Raw genomic sequence first — 22,866 nt, 5'->3', positions numbered from 1 at the left:
CATTAAAAAAAAGTCTGCCATGAAAACGTGAAAGCAACGTCACCCCAGAGTTGGAAACGACTGGTGCTTGCACCTTTACCTTTATATGGAGTCTGGGCTGCTCTGGAATCCCAAAATGGCAACATTTGTAAGTTTGTGAGACAGCAGTTCAGTGTGGTGCTGATCTCAGAGTCCCCATTCTTTTCTGGAAGGAAGCTAGAATGGAAACACGAGCAGGTACCTGGTGTTCAAACTCAGTGACAGTTGGGGTGTGTTTCCTGATTCAGAACCAAATTGCCCCTGCTTCGGTATGTAAGCGTTACAAGAAAGAGACTTTTGTAATAGCCGTTCTGTTGTTACCTTATACACACTTGGCTCTGCACTGAGAAATGACAAACAAAGTTCTACTATTTTGCATTTTATGGCATTTTGATTGTACTGTTGACAACCTGTTTCCATGCATTCACATGACAACAAGCTACTGCCTTGCGTGGGAGTTTTAGATTGCAAACATTCATTCCAAAATTATGAGATTCCACAGGTCTTTGGTGTTTTTGCCTTCCCCCAGTATGACTCGTTTCTCGTGCAAGAGAAAGAAATCTGTGCCCCAGAGTCATAAAATGATGCAGGACCAGTGTCAGTAGACCAGGATGTGGGGCAGCTGCCGGGGCCCAGGTTTCTGGCAGGGACCCCTGGTGCCAGCACCCTGTTTGCTCACTTGCTAGCATTGCACCACTCATGCTCCCTGCTGCACACACTGCCTGGTGCCGCGGTGCAAAGTGGTGCAGGCAGCTGTGAGCACAGGCCGTGGGGGTGCTTTTGAGCAGACAAGGGAAGGACACACAAGCATCTGGGAGGCATGCAGGTGGGTGGGAGAGAAGGAGGGCTTGAGTATACGGTGGTGGGCAGAGGAGCGTCCTGCAACTGGCTCTGAGTTGATGGCTGCTTTCTTCTTCTTGTCCCTGTTTGAAAGCGCCGTGAATTGGAAATGGGGCATCACCTGCCCGAGCGACTGAGCCATTCAGCCGGGCAACGCAGCAGCTTCGAGCAGCAGATAATCCAATTGAGTTCTTACCTTCCTCTCGCTTTGCAAATCTTCCTGCTGCCGCTGCTAAAATCTGAGGTTGTCTGCTGAAGGAGGAGGAGGAGGGTCTGCCTGTCCAAAGAGAGAGAGAGAGAGAAGCCCACCAGCACGGCGTTACCCTCTGTTTGGGTCAGGATGTGCATGGCTGGGCTTCTGAGCCAAAGCAAGGAAGTGGCTCAGCCCTTTTCCAGGCCATTCAGCGCTTAGCTACGAGCCACAAACAAAGCTGTAAAAGGAACAAGGCAAGGAAGGAAGGAAGAAAGAAAGACTAGCTGTAGTTTTATTCTGCTGCTTTGGCAAGGATGAAGAAAAAGACATAGGCTTGGAGAAATATGTGGACTGCCTTGAACACAGCATCTGACCAACACTGGCAGGTAGATTGCTGTATTTTTTTCTTCTTTTTTCTGTACACTCAAACGAGTGTCGGTTAAATCCAAGCGGGCAGCCGTGTTGGTCTGAAGCAGTAGAACAAAGCAGGAGTCAAGCTGTACTTTTAAGACCAACAAAGTTTTATTCAGAATGTCAGCTTTCGAATGCATGCATACTTCTTCAGACGAGGGGAAAGGGTGCAGTGGGCTGAAATAACTACATGTATTTCAGCCCACTGTTCCCTATCCCCTCATCCAAAGTGTCAGTTAAGAGACTGATGCTATTATGTGGAAATGATCCCTATTTCTTTCAGTGGAACTCCTGAGGCCTTGGTCTGGTTTTGTGTGGTGTTCGGTATTTAGCCACACGCTTAGATCACTTTCTGAATGTACTGCAGCCTGACCTAGACCGAAAGCCAGCTATACGCTGTTTGAAATTATTCCTTCCTTAATATTCCTCAGTGCAGTTTCTTCCGTTACTTGAAGTGGTAGTTTCTTAATTTTGAGCCATACTATGTGAAGTAGTGTGCATAAACCCAGTGTAAGTGTGTGTAGAGCGCTGCCAAGTTGCCACTGACATACGGCGCCCATGTAGGGTTTTCAGGGCAAGAGATGTTCAGAGGTGGTTTGCCACTGCCTCCCTCTGCAAAGTCTTCCTTGGTGCGTCCCCCGTCCAAGTACCAGCTCTGCTTAGAACTTCCAGGATCTGATGAGATCAGGCTGTACTGTACTGTCCCGTATCCCTAAACTCAAGATAATGAGGGATTTGTGATTCTGCTTGGAACTGTGTAGGGCAGGGGTGGCCAAACTGTGGCCCAGGAGCCACATGTGGCTCTTTCACACATATTGTGGGGCTCTTAAAGCTCCCACCGCCCCATCGGCCAGCTTAGAGAAGGTATTTTTCTCTTTGAATCATATCTTCAAGCCAAGCCAGCCAGTGGCTTGGAGAATGCTTTCTTTCCCCCTTCTCTCCTCCCCATCTATTTGCCTTCCTTCCTTCCTTCCTTCCTTCCTTCCTTCCTTCCTTCCTTCCTTCCTTCCTTCCTTCCTTCCTTCCTTCCTTCCTTCCTTCCTTCCTTCCTTCCTTCCTTCCTTCCTTCCCTCCCTCCCTCCCTCCCTCCCTCCCTCCCTCAAATATCTGACATCCATCTCTTGCGGCTCTCAAACATCTGATGTTTATTCTATGTGGCTCTTACGTTAAGCAAGTTTGGCCACCCCGGTGTAGGGTTCTCCCACCCACTCCAGCAGTAAAAGCATGGAGCCAGCGCTCGAGTCCATTATAGGATTTTATAAAAATTACTTCCATTCAGGACTTTTTTGGAGCAGGGACGCACAGGAACGCAGTTCTGGCTGGCTTGCCATCAGGGGGTGCAGTGCAGCCCTACCACTAGCCGAACTAGGCGCTGGCCTTTTGGGGGGCACCAGATTGGGTGCCCTCTGTATGACTCCGGGGGTCGCCAGACTGCAGGGGGGTCGCCAGAAGTTAGCCTTGCCTAGGGTGCCAGATAGTCTAGGGCTGACCTTGAGGGGGTGTGGCCTAATATGCAAATGAATTCCTTCTGGGCCTTTTCTACAAAAAAAAGTCTGTCTTCCATTTAAATTTCTTCTTGGTTCCAGGGCTGGACTGGCCAGGGACTCACAGGGAAATATCTCAGTGGGCCGCTGCCCTGGAGGACAAGTGGCATCCAGGCAGCTTCAAGCCACAATGGCTGTGCCCACACTACATACCCCACTGGGCTGGGACCGTCACGGCGGGCGGCAACATCAGTCGTTGTCAGCTCACCCATTGCCTCCTCCTGCTCAGCTGCTGCTTTGTGGGAGGAGACTGTGGGTGAGCCAATGCCTGTCGTTTGCATTGCAGGAACTGTTCAGCCATTTTAGCTTCCCAGGTTACCTCTACTAGCCCTATCCAAGAGGCATGGGTGCAAATAACAAGGGAAAGCGAGAACTAGTGAGAGGTAGCAGGTGTGTCCTCCTCCTTAACGCCATCTTCCAAATGGCAACCCAAGAAAAATCTCAGGATGCCCTCAAGCATGTTATTTAAGCAGACACTTCCTTCCTTTGTTGTGTGGGGGAGGAAGTGGCCTTCCTGTTGCAAAAATTATTTTCCTTGGGTCAGCCATAGCTCTTGCAGAAGTTGTCCTTGAAAGGGCAGTTGCTGTGAGAGCCCTCTCAGCCCCACCCACCTCACAAGGTGTCTGTTGTTGGGGGAGAAGATATAAGAGATTGTAAGCCGCTCTGAGTCTCTGATTCAGAGAGAAGGGCGGGGCATAAATCTGCAGTCTTCTTCTTCTTCTTAAGCAGCATTTTTGTAAACCTAAAAAATGAAAGGAGAGCCCTGTTGGAGGCCAAAGATGCCAGCATCCTCCTTTCAGCAAAGGCAGTCACTTCTTCCTAGGATGTCCCCAAGCAAGACATGAAAGTGACTATCTTTCCCCCACTCTTTGTACCCCAGAAGCTGGTACTCAGACTTACATTGTCTCCGAAGCTGAAGATTTAATTAATCTCTCTGTTTGCTAACAGACCTGGCCCCCACAAAGCCATTTTTAATGGCATCTGAATTTTTAATTGGAAAGTTTTAGCTGCAGGAAGTGTTCTGATTTGTTCAGTGATATTCCTACAATTAGGCACTTTATAGTGCAGTATCTTCCCTCTGAGCCAAGTCCACTGAAAGTGCCACCCTGCCACCTGGGCACTCTCTGCAGTGGGCTCCATCCTTTGGAATGGCCTGCCTGAGGGGGTCAGGAAGGCTCTCAGGCTCTTACCACAGGTGAAACAAAATTGTTCAGGAAGGCACTTTTATGAAGAGAATTCATGTTGTAGTTAATGTCTGAAATTGTAGGCCCCTTTTCATTGACCACTGGAGAAGGCCTTTTGAGGCCAAAATGCACTGGTCACATTTGTTTCCACTTGTGTTCTATATATTTTAATTTGCAATGAGGCTAAACTTGGGCCCTTAATGTTTTTAACTGTTTAAAAATAAATACAAGTATTTTTGATAAAATTCAAGTTATACATAGTGTTTTTTTTAAAGGCACTTAATTTGGTTTGTGGTAACCTCTTTGGTTCTTGATTCCAATCAGGGCTTTTTTGTAGGAAAAAAACCAGCAGGAACTTATTTGCATATAAAGCCACACCCCCTAACATCATCATTGTTTCGCACAGAGCTTTTTTGTAGCAAAAACCCAGCAGAAATTTATTTGCATATTAAGCCACATACCCTGACATCACCCTTGTTTCTCACAGGGCCTTTTTTTGTAGAAAAAGCCCAGCAGGAATTCACTTGATTTATTAGGCCACACCTCCTGACACCTAGCCAGCCAGAACTGCGTTCCTGTGTGTTCCTGCTCAAAAAAAGCCCTGGTTCCAATATTTTTGGTTAAGTTTTTCCCCTGTCTTCATTTCTTTCTTTTGCAAAAAGACCCCCAGGCTAAGTGCAGGCTGTTCCGAGGTACTTTGTCATCCCAGGAAATGCATGGTTTGCCCCACAGTTCTCCCCACACACATACAAATAGTTTCTGATCAGCATAACCTGGGTCTGGGGGTATAAGGGTTATCTTCCTACTGAATATGTGAGGCCAAGATATGGCTCAAGATCATCTTGTGTGTTCACAGGAAACACTTTGTTGGAATCAGACCCTTGCCAAATTTCATGCAGCCACTAGAGCAGAGCAGCATTCTAGACCACCAGGTTGACCCACAACGTTAGGCAACAGCTCAAAACGTGCCACACCAGCCCTAATAGCCCAAGCTAACATGATCATTTGCAGCTCAATGGCATGCTTGCCCTGACATGGAGATCCCAGGCTATCCTGATCTCATTAGATCTCAGAAGCTACGTTGGGTCAGCACTTGGGTGGGAGGCCACCAAAGAGGATCAGAGCTGCTACACAGAAGAAGACAATAGGGATCCACCTCTGCTCTGTTCTTATCTTGAAAAACCCATGAGGAGAGATGCTGACTCAGTGGTAGAGCATCTGCTTGGTAAGCAGAAGCCCCCAGGTTCAATCCCCGGCATCTCCAATTAAAAAGAGTCCAAGCAAATAGGCGTGAAAAACCTCAGCTTGAGACCCTGGAGAGCTGCTGCCAGTCTGAGTAGACAAGACTGACTTTGATGGAACGAGGGTCTGATTCAGTATAAGGCAGCTTCATATGTCCATATATGACTGGCTTGACTACTGGTCAAATGGTTGTCCTCCACTGGGAGGGACGGTGGCTCAGTGGTAGAGCATCTGCTTGGTAAGCAGAAGGTCCCAGGTTTAATCCCTGGCATCTCCAATTAAAAAGGGTCCAGGCAAGTAGGCGTGAAAAACCTCAGCTTGAGACCCTGGAGAGCTGCTGCCAGTCTGAGTAGATAAGACTGACTTTGATGGACCGAGGGTCTGAAGGCAGCTTCATATGTCCATATATGACTGGCTTGACTACTGGCCAAATGGTTGTCCTCCATTGGGAGGGACGGTGGCTCAGTGGAAGAGCATCTGCTTGGTAAGCAGAAGGTTCCCAGGTTCAATCCCCGGCATCTCCAACTAAAAAGCATCCAGGCAAGTAGGCATGAAAAACCTCAGCTGGAGACCCTGGAGAGCCACTACCAGTCTGAGTAGATAAGACTGACTTTGATAGACTGAGGGTCTGAATCAGTATAAGGCAGCTTCATATGTCCATATATGACTGGCTTGACTACTGGCCAAATGGTTGTCCTCCATTGGGAGGGACGGTGGCTCAGTGGTAGAGCATCTGCTTGGTAAGCAGAAGGTTCCCAGGTTCAATCCCCGGCATCTCCAACTAAAAAGCATCCAGGCAAGTAGGCATGAAAAACCTCAGCTGGAGACCCTGGAGAGCCACTACCAGTCTGAGTAGACAATTCTGACTTTGATGGACCGAGAGTCTGATTCAGTAGAAGGCAGCTTCATATGTCCATGGGGTCACTATTGGAACTGACTGCATACGCTTCGCACAGAACTCGATTCATACTGATTTTGAACCAAAGCCAGCTGGGAAATAGTAGGAGCCTGACAAAAACATTTATACAAAATTAACCACCTCTGGTTTGCATCTATTTTCAAGAAATAAATTTGTATATAATCCTGTCACATCCTTTATTTCATCCCAGGATGAAGGGTCACAGAAAACAAGAACAGGGCTGGTATCAGAGATTGGAAGAGTTCACCACTCCCTAGAGAAGCCCAGAGAACACTCTAAGAAGGTGAGCTCTGATGAATGGTGGGAACAGCCCAGGGTATTTGCAGACCTAAAGGAGGAGTGGGTTAGGCAAGTCCAGATCCCCTTTACCTCCCCAAGGGAACAATATTGATCTGCCTTCTAGCGTTGATATAAGGTCCAAGCTCATCCACATGAATAGTTTTGAAAACTCCAAGGGCATGCCTGCAGAGCAAGCCAATATAAGCAGCCCATCAGAGACCAAATTGTGATCCCCACTTGATATATAGGACAGAGTTTCCATTTTACACCTGCTGAGAACATAGCCCCAAACCAGTCAGGGTAGCTGTGTCACAGAATTCTTAAGCAGGAATAAGAAGGAAAGCACCTCTGAGCACATGCCGAGTGCTTTTTTCTTCACCACTGAATAAGGGCAAGTCTTCCCTCTCTCTTGCCACAGTTAAAACTAAGACACAAGGTTTGTACAGCTTTCCCACAGAAGTTTAAAAAAAAAAACTCTCCCCAAAAGTAGGTATTTGAGTCCACCACAAACTACAACCATGGAGCTCAAATGGGCTGTCCACCTCTATACTTCCCAATGACAAGCGTAGCACCCAGTTTACCATCCATTTGTAAATTGGCCTGGTCAGAAAAGCTTCTTAAAAGGCTGGCCTGAATTAGAAATGTCAAGCAAATCTTCTTTACCTAAGTCACTCGGTGTTCTCTCTTAATAATCGATGGCTGATGTGCTCTTTCAGTTAACCCTTCAGCTACTAGAACTGCCTCTATCCTTTCCAATCTGGGTTGGTTCCTGAATTGTTTTCCACCACCTTAGTTAATTGTAATGCTTTTATTCTTTCAGTCTTAAGAAGGGCAGTGTTTAGTTGGGCTGTCCTTGATTTCTAATCAGTTGCAGAAACAACTTTCAGTAGTTTAGTTTCTTCCACCTTGACGTTGAGAAATGCAGAATTTCCTCTATCCAGCATTCGGAAGAAATACTAACAAGGCATCTCTCACCTCTTTGTATATTCACAGCCACCATTTTTTATTAGTTATTTTATTATTCCCTGCCTTATCTTCCCAGTGAGAACCAAAATAGCCTACATCTTTCTTCATCAGAGCTTTTAATTGGAGATGCTGGGGATTGAACCCGGGACCTTCTGATGCAAAGCAGAAGCTCTACCACTGAGTCACAGCTTTTCCCCGTATGGTTTTTCCCAGTATGGTTTTTCCCAGTGTCCCTGATGTCAACAGCAGCCGTGTTGTATCCGACAGAGGAGCCAGCAAAGTTAGGCATGGCAGAGTGGAAAGGCACGCTAGCCTATACCTAGCCTACATTTAGCTAGGATAACAACTTGAGGAAACTGGCCAGCCGTCTGTTCATAGGAAACTGAATTACTCTGTTTTAATGTTTTAACTGCTTAAATTATTTAACTGTTTTATATTTGAAATTGTTTATTTTTAAGTTTGATTAATTGCTGGAAGCCACCCTGAGCCATTCGTGGGAAGGGCGGGATATAAATCCCAAATAAATAAATAAATAAATAGAGGACTCCAGTCCCATAGCCCCAAGGTGGTACAGCTGGACTTCTCTGGTGCAGTTGGAATTTGGCCCCTGCAGATATCATCATGGGGTAGGGTGGCCAGCTCAAGAAATATCTGGGGACTTTGGAGGTAGCCAGGAGCAAGGTTGTGACAAGTACAGCTGGACTCTGCATGGAGGTCTGGCCATCACATCTAAAGGGACCACAAGCCTTTTAAATGCCTTCCCTCCATTGGAAATAATGGCAGATAGGGGCACCTTCTTTGGGGGCTCAAAGATTTGGACACCCTGGTCCAATCTTCCTGAAATTTGGCAGGTTTTCTGAGGAGAGGCACCAGCTGCCATGCTGAAAATGTGGTGCCTCTACCTCAAAAAGCAGCCTCTCCCTGAGCCCCAGATACCAACAGGTCAATTCTCCATTATACCCTAGGGGGCCTGTCACTATACAGGGGTGGCCAACGGCTGGCTGGGCCTGATGGGAGTTGTAGGCAAAAACATCTGGAGAGCTACCATTGGCCACCCCTGCTATAGGATATAATGGAGTGCCCAGCGGACATCCTCTCCATCGCTTTCTTATAATCCTGAAGTGGGGGGAGGGCCTCTAAACCAGGGGATCCCAACTGGCAACCCTATGAGTGGGTGGCCCACACTCCCACCATTTGGGGACCTACAACCATTTGCCTCCTTCCCCCACTAAGGGCTCATTTCTGCTGCCCTCTCCTGGCTCCCTTCAGTTGCCATGGCACCACATCCATCCCTGCCACCCATGCTCCTGGTGGCTTTCTACTTTTTTTGTCTGCTTTGGGTTTCTAAAATCTGTTTCCTTGAAACTGCAAGCTGAGAAAGATAATGTATATGCTCTGGCTCTCTCTCATCTTGCATAGCAGCTCTCTCATCAGGTGTCCCTTGCCAAGGAAGTCTTTCTCTGGTGTCCTTTCTTATTCTCCTTGTCTCACCTATGCAGTGCCCATATAAAACTCCCATTTGCATCCCCTGAGTTCCAGCGCCCAGAGAAACCTGTCTGGCTGCTTCAGAGAGTTGAACCCTGACTAACTTGGGTCACTGCTGTGAGGTGTTTCCACAAGGCTCACGAGCAGAGCTCAAAGGCTCTGCTCGTCCCTTGTCAGATACCCACTTGCACCAAGAATCCAGTGACAGGTTGTCCCTGAAAGTGGAAGTTCCCTTAGCCACATTGTCTAAGAGCAATATCCTATGTCCAATCCCTTTTTCAAGCCCTTCTAAGCCAGTGACCATCATGGCATCTTATAAAAGCAAATTTTGTAACTTAATTTTACAGATGCAGAAATCTTATCTTTTGCCTATCCTGAACCAGCTGGTCGGCTGGGTGACCCCTTTTTCTTGTGTTGAGTGGGAGAGTCTGATGGCAGACCTCTGCAGTCATGTTTGAAGGTCCTGCTTCGGGTGTCTCCACCTTCTGACCTCAGCTGAGAGGCAACCTGGTCACGGACCTTCTTGGTTGTGGCACCAGAACTCTGGAACTCTGCCCACAGCGAGATTCCCTGACCACTTCTGGTGCCACCTTCCTCCAGTGAGTGAAGTTTTCTGTTTTGCTTGGTGTTCCCTCATTGATCCTCCCTTCCTAACTAGTGTCTTGAATGTTTGGTTTATATTTTAATTCTTGCCTTAAGGATGTCTGTCAGGGGAAGGAGGTTGATTTTAATGGTTTTACCATGTGTTTTATCTATCTTTTTATTTTTAAACTTGTCAATCTTCTTGAGAGACAGTTTGGTGCATTGGAGAAATGGGTTTGATTCCCTACTCTTCCACATGCAGTTGCTGGGTGACCTTGGGTCAGTCACAGTCCTCTCAGAGCTGTTCTCTCAAGAGCAGTTTTCTCAGAGCTCTCTCAACCCCACCTACATCACAGTTGTGGGGAGAGGAAGGGGAAAAGATGGCAAGCCTCTCTGAGACCCCAAGTGAAGGGCAGGGTATAAATCCAACCTTCTCCTCCTCCAAATCTGACCCTGCCCTCCCCTCAGTCAGAAGAACAGTAGAGTCAGGAGGAAAGAGTGAGGCATATTGGTACGCCCAGTGGAATGGGAGCATCGTAGAATACCAGAGAGAGATTGCAGATTCTTGGTGATGAACAAAATGGGTGGGGGGGGGGAGTGTATCTTTCCCTCCCATCAAACAGACCTGAGAGGTTGTGGGCTAGACTCTAGTGCTTTCAGTATTATAATGCAGTTGCGCAATCTGCCTTCCACCATCTTCGGCAGGCCAAACAGCCGGTGCCCTATCTGACATCCCTAACCCTAGCTACGGCGATCCATGCAACGGTCGCTTCCAGGTTGGACTACTGTAACTCGCTCTATGCAGGCTTGCCCTTGAGACTGAACGGGAAACTCCAGCTGGTGCAAAACGCGGCAGCACGGCCCCTAACTGGATTGCCTCTACGGGCAAGCAGTCGACCGATGCTTTGCAAATTGCATTGGTTACCAGTTGAGTACTGGATCCACTTCAGGGTTCTAGTACTGACATTCAAAGCCTTACGTGGCCTGGGACCGACATACCTGCGGGACCGCCTCTCCCCATACAAGCCCCGAAGGTTGTTGCGATCTGCCAACCAATACCATTTGGCCATCCCTGGACCAAAGGATGCCCGTCTTGCCTCGACCAAGGCCAGGGCCTTTTTGGCCCTGGCCCCAAGCTGGTGGAATCATCTCCCTGTGGAGATCTGGGCCCTACCGGATTTGCTACCTTTCCGTAGGGCCTGTAAAACGGAGCTGTTCCACCAGACGTTTGGTTGAGACAAGCTGGCGTCCTTCTTTTCATTGCCTTTACCATCGGCTATCTTCCCCCATAGTGATTCGTCATCTAAACTATTATATCTGGGCCACTGATTATACTCCAGCCTGCACTATGAGCTCGCCTGCCTTTGTTATATAGTATTGTGTTGTGTTGTTTTTAATTGCATTTTATTTTATTTGATTGGTTTTACTTGGATGTAACCCGCCCTGAGCCCACTTGGGAAAGGGCGGAATATAAGTCTACCAAAATAAATAAAAAATAAAAATGCGACCCCCTGGATTTTCTCATCATAGAGATGAGCATGTCTGTGACACTGGCCGAGGCCCTACAAGCCAAAGGGGGTCCTCTGGAGGAAGAAGAGATATGGGCGCTTTTGCTTCTGGGCACAAAATGCCTTCTGGAGGACTTGCACAAAGGTGAGTAGATTGTCTTTCCCCTGGAGCTGTCCACCATACTTCTGAGGGATTTTGTAGACCTGGTTCTCAGGTTTGCGCAGATGATGAAACATTCTGTGCTATAGGCTACAAACCACAGAGGGGATGCTGCTAGAAGGCATGGGTCTCATACCTCCAGTTTTTGCTTTCATTTTTAAAAAAGAGAGAGATAAACATCAAGCCTTTTGTCTTTACAGAAGAGTAAAGAAATAAAAGGAGGCAGTGTCTTATAAATAACAGGCCCTGCAGTCCAGTGCTTTGGCTAAAGGGTCAAAAATGCTTGGATGATTCACAAGCACTCAACACTTGCTTTAGTAATACAATTTTTAAAAATTATCAGAGTGCCTGTCTACTACTTACCTTTTGCTGTGATATGGATAGGACTTTTTTTGTAGCAGGAACTCCTTTGCATATTAGGCCACACACCCCTGATGTAGCCAATCCTCCTGGAGCTGACAGAACCCAAGACGGACTGGTAGAGAGGCCTGCAAGCCTTGGTGCCTGTCTCTCCCACTTGGAGGCCAATTTTCTTTTCATGTTGAACCAGTTTTCTTTTTAATGTTAGTATTATTTCCTTGAGTGATTTACCCGCTGAATACCATTTGTTAAGAAAACCATTAGCAGAGAAGGAAATCTCCATGTGTCTTTGGAGACGGCTCCATTTTCCTTGGATTTCCCTTCCTTGATTCTGCCGTTCCCCCAGAATAAGGTGATCTACCGGTGCCTCTCTTTCAGAGTCATCCATCACCATGATTTGCCCATGGTCAGTGCTGCTGTCAGCAGAAGGAACTCTGTCTTTCAGAGACCAGGTACCCCAGGCAGACATTTTCCCTTTTAGAGCTCCTGAGATGTTTTCTGGAGACAGTAAAAGCGAGCATTGTGGACTAAGAAAGGTAAGGATTTGTTTTTCCTCTAGACCAGCCATGTTGTGAATGAGTGGTTGAACCCCCTGCATCAGTGGAAGGCCTGAAGCTCCCTGGAAGAGCCTCTGCTTTGCTTGTAGAAAGTTCCAGGTTCCAGAGAGCCAGTTTGGTGTAGTGGTTACGTGCACAGACTCTTATGTGGGAGAACCAGGTTCGACTCCCCGTTCCTCCACTTGTAGCTGCTGGAATGGCCTTGGGTCAGCCATAACTCTCGTAGGAATTGTCCTTGAAAGGGCAGCTGCTGTAAAAAGCTCTCTCAGCCCCACCTACCTCACAGGGTGTTTGTTGTGGGGGGAGAGGAAGGTAGAGGAGATTGTGACCAGCTGAGATGTGCTGGCATATTGTTCTCAGGAGAAAATGGAGCCCAAACTGCATAATTCCTCAACAGAATATTCCCTCCCTCCAACATGTCAAGCCCGGTTGGTAAAAAAGGCAGTGTTCCCTCTAAGCTGAGTTAGTGTGAGCTAGCTCACAGTTTTTTAGCCTCCAGCTCACGCATTGTTATCTTAGCTCAGGAAAAATGGCCACAGAGCAAACTAATTTATACAACAGCTCCCAACTTTAATGCCAGTAGCTCACAAACTAGAATTTTTGCTCACAAGGCTCCACAGCTTAGAGATGTCTGTTGGGAGTGGGGGAAGGTAAAGGAGAGTGTGACCGCTCTGAGATTTAGAGTATAGGGCGGGATATGAATCCAATGTCGTCAACATCATCATCCCCAGCATCTCCAGTTTAAAAAGAGCAGGCAGCAGGTGATATGAAAGATCTCTGCCTGAGACTCTGGAGAGCTGCTGGTGGTCCGAGTAGACAATACTGACCCTGATGGACTGATGGTCTGGCTCAGTATGAAGCAGCTTCATGTGTTCGTGTATGACCAGGAAGGTGAAGCCAGTTGCACTGCTGGAGGAATTATCAGGAAGGCTTGCCTGGAAGGGGACTGTGGCTCAGTGGCAGCTTAGTATGCAGAAGGCCTCAGGTTCAATCCTTGCTGTCTCCTGTTAGAAGGATCAGGGTGGAGGTAATGCGAAAGACTTCTGCCTGAGATCCTGGTGAGCCTCTGCCAGCCTGAGCTTGGTGGACTAATCGTCTTATTTGGTATAACAGAGCCTCATGCGTGTGCACTTACTGCTTCTCGACTTTGGAGAGACAGTTGCTGGAGCTTGCCGCTGCCTGATATCTTCATACAGGTCTTCCATGTAATGCATTTATATCAGCAGGGTCACCCATGCTTCCTTCCGCTTCTACTCCCTCTAATCATCCCGCAGGAGGCATTATGGTCTGCGTTGGAATTTTGAGAGCCTGTTTGGTGTAGTGGTTAAGCGCGCGGACTCTTAACTGGGAGAACCGGGTTTGATTCCCCACTCCTCCACTTGCACCTGCTGGAATGGCCTTGGGTCAGCCAGAGCTCTCTTATCTGGGAGAACCGGGTTTGATTCCCCACTCCTCCCCTTGCACCTGCTGGAATGGCCTTGGGTCAGCCAGAGCTCTCTTATCTGGGAGAACCAGGTTTGATTCCCCACTCCTCCGCTTGCACCTGCTGGAATGGCCTTGGGTCAGCCAGAGCTCTCGTAGGAGTTGTCCTTGAAAGGGCAGCTGCTGTAAAAAGCTCTCTCAGCCCCACCCACCTCACAGGGTGTTTGTTGTGGGGGGAGGGGAAGGTAGAGGAGATTGTGAGCCGCTCTGAGACTCTGAGATTCAGAGTATAGGATATTGGGATATATCCTATTGGGATATTGGGATATAAATCCAATATCTTAATTTTAGTAGTAGAGATGTGCTGGCATATTGTTCTCAGGAGAAAATGGAGCCTAAACTGCACAATTCCTCAATAGAATAGTCCCTCCTTCCAACATGTCAAGCCTGGTTGGCAAAAAGGCAGGTATAGTGTGTGTGTGTGTGTGTGTAATTTTTTCCCTACTGAAGGCTAAAACAGCCATATGGAGGGGAGCTTTCAACTATAGAAACATCAGCAAGGGAGAGGAGACTTAACCGTCCTCCTACCCCTGGCATTGTGGTCCCAGGCCATATCAGGCTTCCCCGTGGCTGCTCGGGAGGGTCAAATGACAGGCCTGGAGATCCAGCCGCAGGATTCTGGATGGCCAAGCCCTTTAGCGCTTAAATGCCAGTCCTGGATGCAAGTCTCACCTCCAGCTAGGATGAGAGGTGACCCAGTAGTCTGATCAGAATTGGAGTGAAGCAAGAGGCCCTTAAACAGTCACTTAAACGTTCGACAGGTAGAACTTTGCAAAAGCTCCAGATTTCAGATTTCCTTTTAAAGAAGTTGATTTCATATTTTTGCTCTTTGTAGACGTTGATGTACTGCTTAGGAATGACACTCTACTGGTCAGCAGACTATCACGTTCCTCCCAGCCAGGTAAGTGAAATCAAAACGTTATAGGACCATGGTTTATAATATTGTTATTTGGTACAGAGTGAGTATATACCAAGCAATTCTTTATATGAAAAACTGATTTATTTTTAATGAACCTGTGACACAAATATAAGATCATACAGGACTACTCTGTAATTCAAAATGATACAACTTTTGTTTTGATTTGGTTTTTCTTATTTTAAATATATATATATATATATATATATATATATATATATATATATATATATATATATATAAAAATGTAATAAAATTTAAATTGGGAAAAAAGTTACGTGAAATCAGGGGATTAATCCAATACCTCAGAATATTATCAAGCTTATCCCACAATAACTGAGTCAATCCTCAAGGAGCCACAGGGTTTTTCTTTTTCTTCTTTTAAAATTTTTGTTCTTGAGTGCTGAAAAGTCTGATCCACGGTATCCTCAGATTCAGCAGGAGCTCACAGGAACACAGCTCCTGAACCTTTCTGAGGATTCCCCCTCTTCCTCCCCACCTACCTTGTCCATTGAATAGTGGGTGCAGCTGCATAACAATCCCTGGATTAGGAGAGCGGGCAGCCAGGCAGCCACCAGGAGCTTTGCCACACCCCAAGCAGCCTTCATTAACCCCTGGAGAAGCCCCCACCACCATTTCTCCACTTATGTGATTTTGGGTGGCGGGTGGCTTTCTGTCTTTTTGACTGGGGGGAGGGGTGCAGCCCAGGAGAGCCCTAGGTGAGTGAGGCCTGCTTGGGCTGGCTGGATGTCTAGTCAGCCCGAACAGGCCTCGCTTGCCTGGAGCTCTCCTTTCTTGCATCGGGTTGCTTTTGGCTGGTGGGGGGGCACTAATGAGTTATGCTAATGAGCTCTAACACCTATTTTTCTACAAAACGACCCCTGGGTATCCTAAAGTTTAGGTAGCCAACTTTGCAGCAGCTCTCTGGACTGGATTAGCCAGTGATGGAGATGGATTCAAGTCCAGCCACACCTTAGAGAGCAACAAAATTTGGGGGGTATGAACTTTTGAGAGTCACAGCTCCCTTCTTCAGATGGAGGTGGAGATGGAGTTGTGATCAGTGAGGATGGGAATGAATTTTTATGCTATCCGGTTCTGGTATTTTGGCTTGAGAACTTCTTAGAGAGTGTAGAATTGGTTTTCCAGAACAAAAATGAAAGTTTTTGAAATGTCCAGAACAAAATTTGAGTCCAGTGTCACCTTAAGGCCACCAAGATTTTGAGTCAAAGCTCCCATGGCCAGAGGCCTGTTTTGGGGTGTCTGTTGCTCTTCCCTTCCGCCGGACGTCATCCACAATGATGTGGGCTCTTCTGATTTCCTGATGAGAGGGGCATTTATTTTATTTTATTTTAGCTTTTCACAATTTTATTGAAAATCATAGCAAACTGACAAAGAGTGATTAATACAAAAGACAACATTCCTCAGTGTAAAGGATGGTAATACAGAGATTGAAAATATAAGAATTTCATGACATCCTTACAGATAACTCTGACTTAATAGCCATATACGGTGTGCTCTTACCTCAGAAATTAAGAAGGAAAAACAAAATAAAACTACAATAAAGGTAAAGGTAGTCCCCTATGCAAGCACCAGTCGTTTCTGACTCTGGGGTGACGTTGCTTTCACAGCGTTTTCACGGCAGACTTTTTACGGGCTGGTTTGCCATTGCCTTCCCGAGTCATCTACACTTTCCCCCCAGCAAGCTGGGGACTCATTTGACCGAGGATGGAAGGCTGAGTCAACCTGGAGCCGGCTACCTGAACCAGCTTCCACTGGGATCGAACTCGGGTCGTGAGCAGAGGGCTCCGACTGCAGTACTGCAGCTTTACCACTCTGCGCCACGGGGCTCTTCTCCTTAATAAATGGCATTTATTGCCTCTAACTGGGAAACATATTGTGTATTCCCAGCAGGATACTCTAAATATGGGGACCAAACTGACAAAAAAGATGACTCAGATATGTGGCATCACATATCCAAGTGCAGCAAGCAAAGTTTTCAATGTGCAAAAAACCCCAACCCTCAGTGATCTATTTCAGTGCCATTCCGAGGATTCCAAGCAAACGTTAACCCCCAGTATTTCTGCCGAGTGAAACACAGAGGTAGATCATGATGGGTAGTCATGTTAGACTGTTTGTAGCAGTAGGAAAGAGCAAGAGTCGAGGAGCACCTGAAAGACTACCAACATTTGTGGCAAGGTAGGCACTTGTGTGACTCACTGAAGAAGGGAGCGGTAGTTCATGAGAGCTTATACCCTGGCACAAATTCTGGTAGTCTTTAAGGTGCGACTGGACTCTTGGACCGACTTCCCACCAGCCTCATGCCGCTCTCACACACCCCTTTCTCTGCAGGGCTTCCATCAAATTTCGCGCTATCTGCCCTGGGGCGGACTAGCTTCGCCTTCTTCGTACGGCAAGCAGAAGCTGGTTTTTAGAGGTTTCTGTTTGCTGCACAAAAAAAGGCGAAGCTAGTTTCAGCCCTGGGGCAGGTAGTGTGAAATCCAGCCACACCCCCCTCAGAGAAGAGGAGCGTGAGAGCAGCGTCAGGCCGGTGGGAAACTGGTCTTGTTCTTTTTTAGTGAGATATGGAAGACAGCCATGCCAAATTTTCCCATTAAAATGTGTTTGTCCAACGAGGAAGGACCTTTGGCTAAGCAACTCAGTGCAACCCATGGGTAGTGAAAGGGTTTCTGTCTAAATTTTGAGGTCTCAGCTGCTACTCAAAGCATTGAACAAGCCAGTTGATACTGAAAGCTGCAAAGAATTGTGCTGTCTCCATTGAGGAAGAAGAAGAAGAAGATATTGGATTTATATCCCGCCCTCTACTCCGAAGAGTCTCAGAGCGGCTCACAATCTCCTTTCCCTTCCTCCCCCACAACAAACACCCTGTGAGGTGGGTGGGGCTGGAGAGGGCTCTCACAGCAGCTGCCCTTTCAAGGACAACCTCTGCCAGAGCTATGGCTGACCCAAGGCCATTCCAGCAGGTGCAAGTGGAGGAGTGGGGAATCAAACCCGGTTCTCCCAGATAAGAGTCCACACACTTAACCACTACACCAAACTGGCTCTCCACTTAACCACTACACCAAACTGGACCATTGCAATCCCAGGAAAACTCCACATATTATTCCATGTATTGCTTACAGAGCATAACTGAAAACTTCATTTTTTATCTTTCAGTTTTAATATCTATATTTCTCTCAGATTTCATTAATCTAGTCAAGGGGAAAACAACAACAGCCGCAGTTTTGTCCAAAATGTGAACTACAAATAAAGCTCGAGCTTTTGGATTGAACTAGAGTTGTGAGATTCGCTAGCAGCCCTGGTTACTTCCAGTAGAAGGGTAAGGCACTTGCTGCAAATTCTCATCTGTAAGAAAACAGAGCGCTGATGTTTCATGGAATCATAGAATCACAGAGTTGGAAGGGACCTCCAGGGTCATCTAGTTCAACCCCCTGCACAATGCAGGAAACTCACAAATACCTCCCCCTAAATTCACAGGATCCTCATTGCTGTTTCGGTTGGTAAGGTGTTGTCTTGTTGGTCTGTAAGGTGCTACAGGACTCAAAACGATGACTTGCAAAGCAGAGCAGCTACCCTCTGGATCTATCTGGTGTTTTACTGGGGTTGGATTGTTCCAGAGACGTGCGAGCAGCACAGATCTTTGGAAGAAACACTGCTCCTCCCGTACAAGACGTGTTCTGCTGCTTCAGACCAACAGGGCTGCCTACCTGGATCTATCGTCAACGTCAGGATTCGACTTAGCGTTGTTCTTTTCTGTTTCTTCAGCCTCTTCCGCTAAGCCATCGGTTACATACGCTGCTGTTAGCACTTTGCGAGGATCTGCCCCATAAGAGACCTTCCCCAGAATCCATCCTGGAAGCCTGCGAAGTGCACCAACAGCAATCTCCAGTGCAAGACTCAGCCCTTGGCTTCATCCAGAGGCTGGTCCAGTGTGCGTTGGGGAGCATCAGAGAGGTGGGCATCTCTCACTTGCTTCTAAGGTTCCTAGCCTGACTCCTGTTGTTTTGTATGGAGCTGGTAACCTGCATAGCTCAGGCTAGCCTGATCTCTTCAAGATTCTCAGAAGCTAAGCAGCATCAACCCTGGTGAGTACTTGGATGGGAGGCCCCCAAGGAAGTCCAGGGCTGCTATGTAGAGCAGGGTTGCCATTTTCTGGGAAGTCGGGGGAATGGAAACTGGTCAGTGAAAGTCAGGGAAATTGGTCTGAAGTCAGGGAAATGGTGAATAAAATATATTCAAGCAGTGGATTTCTGACCTGCTGCTGCAAGAGCATGATCTGTTGTTGCGGGAACTGGAATAGAGAAGTAGCAGAATACAAGTAAAACTTAATGATGCCCTTTCCCAGCTTCACCACCAGCAAGCAGCCTAATGCGTTTGTTGAGCTCTGTCCCTGCATGATTTCCAAAGTCTGCCTGTAGCATTTGCAAAGCAAGGCTAGTTTAAACGTTTAGCAATAGACACACTTTAAATGTCTACCTGTTTTCATCCCTACCTGCTAGTGCTGCATTTAACACATATAAAGATCAGCATGCTTTTTGGTCATGCTTGTGTATGGAATGGATGTTTGTCTCCTGTTTAACCCAGCGCAGAGTTGCAAATGAGTCTCGCAGCTGTTGAAAGAAGCTGATATTAAATCTCTTGCTTCGGCAAATATTTTTGCAATTGAGGCTGGCGTAGTTGTAAAGTGGAACATTTCATTAAGCCTTGCATTAACGCAACACGACTATGCATTTTTTTAACTTGTGGGTATATTTGAGTGGCGGTCAGGGAAATCGAAAATGTTGGTCAGGGAAATGAAAAATAAAATTTTAGTGGCAACCCTGTAGAGACAGGCAATGGCAAGTCACCCATACTTCCCCACAGTATTAGTAAAAGCATGCTTCCTCCCTCTTCCAGCCTTTACATACATGATAAGGAAACATTAACTTGTTTTAGTGGTTATACATGTGGAACAGAGGTTAGAATTCCCAGTTAAGGCACTGGGTTGATGGAAGATCTAATGGTGACGGTGGTGGGAAGTGCCGTCAAGTCACAGCCGACCCCTTAGAGCAGAGGTGATTAATGTATGCTTAACATAAAAGCCATATAGAATAAGCATCAGATGTTTGAGAGCCAGAAGACATGAATGTCAGATGTTTGAGAGGCACAAGATAGGAAGGGAGGGAGGGAGGCAAATAGATTGGGGGGAGGGAGAAGTGGGGGAAAAGCAACTTTAAATGCATTCTCCAAGCCGCTGGCTGGTTTGATTTGGAAGAGTGATTTAAAGAGAGGAATGCTTTCTCTGAGACAGCTGACGGGGTGGTAAGGGCTTTGAGAACCACACGTGGCTCCCAAGCCACATTTTGGCCTCCTCTGCCTTAGGATTTTTAAGGCAAGAGATGAACAGAGGTCGTGACCCTGGACTTCCTTGGTGGTCTCCCATCCAAGTACTAGCCAGGGCCGAAGCTAAGCATGGTTGACTGTGATTAGTACTTGGAGGGGAGACTGTCCTTGGAATACTCAGTCAGGAGGCAGGGGCAGGCTTATTTAGTCATTTTCCTCAATATCCTCCAGGCTCCCAGTAGGGGTCAATCACCAAAGGTCTCTGTGACTTCCAGATGAAGACACACACAAAATACAAAAAACCCCAACCCTGTAGCCCTGGAACCCCCACAATCATCCTGAAGCTGGTGGCCAGTTTAGAGTCTCCTAGCTTTATTCACTGATGAATTATGCCTGCCATAAATGGAAAGGTGGACAGACAGGCCTGATCTTTTATTACTATAATTTCATGGTAACAGCAAGCAAAGCGATTTGTTTTGTTATATTTGATTTGGGTCAGGGTCTTGTCGGGCAGGGGATGCCCAGGTGAAATCTTTGTCGGGGGGCCCATGATGACTCTTAGCACCCCTGTCCAGGTCATCCGGTTACACTGCATGTGTCCTGCCAACATGGCATGCAGGCTTGAAATACCTGTTGCTGTTGCTTGTGGGCAGAATTTCCCCAAAATTCAATCTCCCAATTTCACACAGAAGCACATTCAAATTCCATACAAAATCTCTTACACTCCCACTCCATGCATTACTAGCCCCTCCTTAAAGACCAGTCAAATCTAACAAGTGCCACAAGCATCAATGTCTGCCTTGGGAATCTGTTGTTTTTAGAGTGTGACAAATGAAACCATGCTGTTACCACTGCTGACAGAAGCATTATGCTGGTAGAAACAAACACACTTCTGTTCCTCTGGCCTTCTGGAGAGCGATAACATGTATACAACTGCTAGGGAGAAGAGGGAGTCTCCGAAGACGATGTACCCATCCCCCTTAGCAGAAGCGATGCCATCCGGAAAAGGCTGCATGAGAAAGCGGTGGACCCCACAGCACTGCCTTCTCCACTGAATTTGGACCAAGGTAAAACCGACTTCTGGCTTCGATTTCCGTTGTGTCACTCAGACTCTGTTTGGAATCTCTTTTTCTTTTGCCTCTGCATGCCTTGAGGCTTGCTTGGCAAAGGTTCCCGCTCCTTAGTTCTGCTTCTGTGTGGCCGCAAAGAATGACTCCTAAAGGATGAAAACAAGTGGCCGCTGGCGTAGCTGATGTGGGGACAGAGAAAGACTGCTGTGCTCTGTCTGTAGAGCAGCCCTTCAAATATGGGTGGTCTCAGGTAGGTGCCTGGCCTCCTTCTTCAGACCAGCAGAGGGCAGCAGTTTAAAAATCAATCTGCAACAATTTCCCCTTTCTTGGGAGTTGTGCTGCCTGAAGAGAAAATTCAGAGCGGCTTGGCCAGAGGCCTCAGCAACAGCTGTTCAAACATCGCCCCTTCTGCATCCTGAAGGGGGGGACTTCTTTATGTACCTTTTTATTTTATTTTATTTTTACCTTGCCGTTCCTCCAACAAGCCCATATGATTCTCCTTTGTTTTAGCCTCCTCACGCCCATTGGAAAGGGCCATGTCTGGTGTACAAAGAAGAAGAGAAGGAAAACCTGAAGGGGTCAGCAAGACAATTTAGATAGGATAGGGAGGACAGCACCTTCTCTCTCCTGTTGAATGTCCTTCCTTGTCTGTCTCCAGATTGCTCCTCCCAGGGCAATTTCCTGAAAAAGGTTTTTCATGACTTATGCAACTGCTTTGCATTTACATGGCATTAGGGTTGCCAATCCCCAGGTGGGGGCAGGGGATCCCCCGGTTTGGAGGGTCGTCAGAAAGCGGGGGGAGGGGAGAGAAATGTCTGCTGGGAACTCTGTTATTCCCTATGGAGATTTATTCCCATAGAAAATCATAGAGAATAGATCCACGGGTATCTGGGGCTCTGGGGGGGCTGTTTTTTGGGGTAGAGGCACCAAATTTTCAGTATAGTGCCTCTCCCCAAAATACCCACCAAGTTTCAAAAAGATTGGACCAGGGGGTCAAATTCTATGAGCCCCAAAAGAAGGTGCCCCTATCCTTCATTATTTCCTATAGAAGGAAGGCATTGAAAAGGTGTGCCGTCCCTTTAAATGTGATGGCCAGAACTCCCTTGAAGTTCAATTATGCTTGTCACAGCCTTGATCTTGGCTCCACCCCTAATGTCTCCTGGCTCTACCCCCAAAGTCCCCAGATATTTCTTGAATTGGCAACCCTACATGGCATTCAACTTCCTGCACCCACTCCCCCTATATCTCTCTGGCCAGTTTCTACATACCCTCCATGCATAAGAGAGCTACAATAAAACGTGTTCGTCTTTAAAGGTGCTACTGGACTCTACTATTTTGCAGCAGCAGCAGCAGATTAACACGGCTGACTCCTCTGGATCTTTCATCCGACTGGGCACCATTGCTGTGTTAATTACTCTGCCAGTGATGTCAACCCCGTGAGGGCGGTCCACAACCTTGCTTACCTCCAACATTAGCTTCCCCCTGTTTCTCCCACCCTGGTGTATCACCGATGCCAATGGGACGTTGATAAAACAACGAGTACGGTTGGCACCTTTAAGACCAACTAAGTTTTATTCAGGGTACAAGCTTTTGTGTGCATATGCGCTTCCTCAAATACATGAAAGCCCACTGGTAAAGCAAATGCATGTGATAACACAGTGGATTCTACGCATGGAGGAGTCGCCGGTTGAGTAGTCACAAGCTCTTTAATAGACATGATATAGGATAAGGCTACCTTGCAAGACTGGGGATGGGGAACTGCCGGCCCAACTTATATATATCTCTGCATTCCCACGCTAGCACATCATTG

The 22,866-nt window shown here is 47.1% G+C and overlaps 1 protein-coding gene across 1 annotated transcript in view; it reads left to right on the top strand.

Annotated features, from left to right (window-relative positions):
• Nucleotides 1–1,364: 1,364 nt before the first annotated feature.
• FRMPD2 (FERM and PDZ domain containing 2) overlaps nt 1,365–22,866 on the top strand; it is a 63,638-nt gene continuing 42,136 nt past the window's right edge. Inside the window, exons 1-7 of the mRNA XM_060240977.1 lie at nt 1,365–1,437; nt 6,542–6,634; nt 11,194–11,316; nt 12,070–12,227; nt 14,566–14,631; nt 18,430–18,618; nt 20,927–21,053. Of these exons, the coding sequence (XP_060096960.1) occupies nt 11,196–11,316; nt 12,070–12,227; nt 14,566–14,631; nt 18,430–18,618; nt 20,927–21,053 (661 nt within the window). The 5' untranslated portion in view covers nt 1,365–1,437; nt 6,542–6,634; nt 11,194–11,195. The remainder of the gene's footprint in view (nt 1,438–6,541; nt 6,635–11,193; nt 11,317–12,069; nt 12,228–14,565; nt 14,632–18,429; nt 18,619–20,926; nt 21,054–22,866) is intronic.

Source organism: Heteronotia binoei, chromosome 6 (assembly GCF_032191835.1).
Source record: "Heteronotia binoei isolate CCM8104 ecotype False Entrance Well chromosome 6, APGP_CSIRO_Hbin_v1, whole genome shotgun sequence".
In the NCBI taxonomy this organism is placed as follows: domain Eukaryota; kingdom Metazoa; phylum Chordata; class Lepidosauria; order Squamata; family Gekkonidae; genus Heteronotia; species Heteronotia binoei.
Note: the sequence above shows the minus strand (reverse complement) of the source record. Positions and strands in the feature narration are given on the sequence as shown.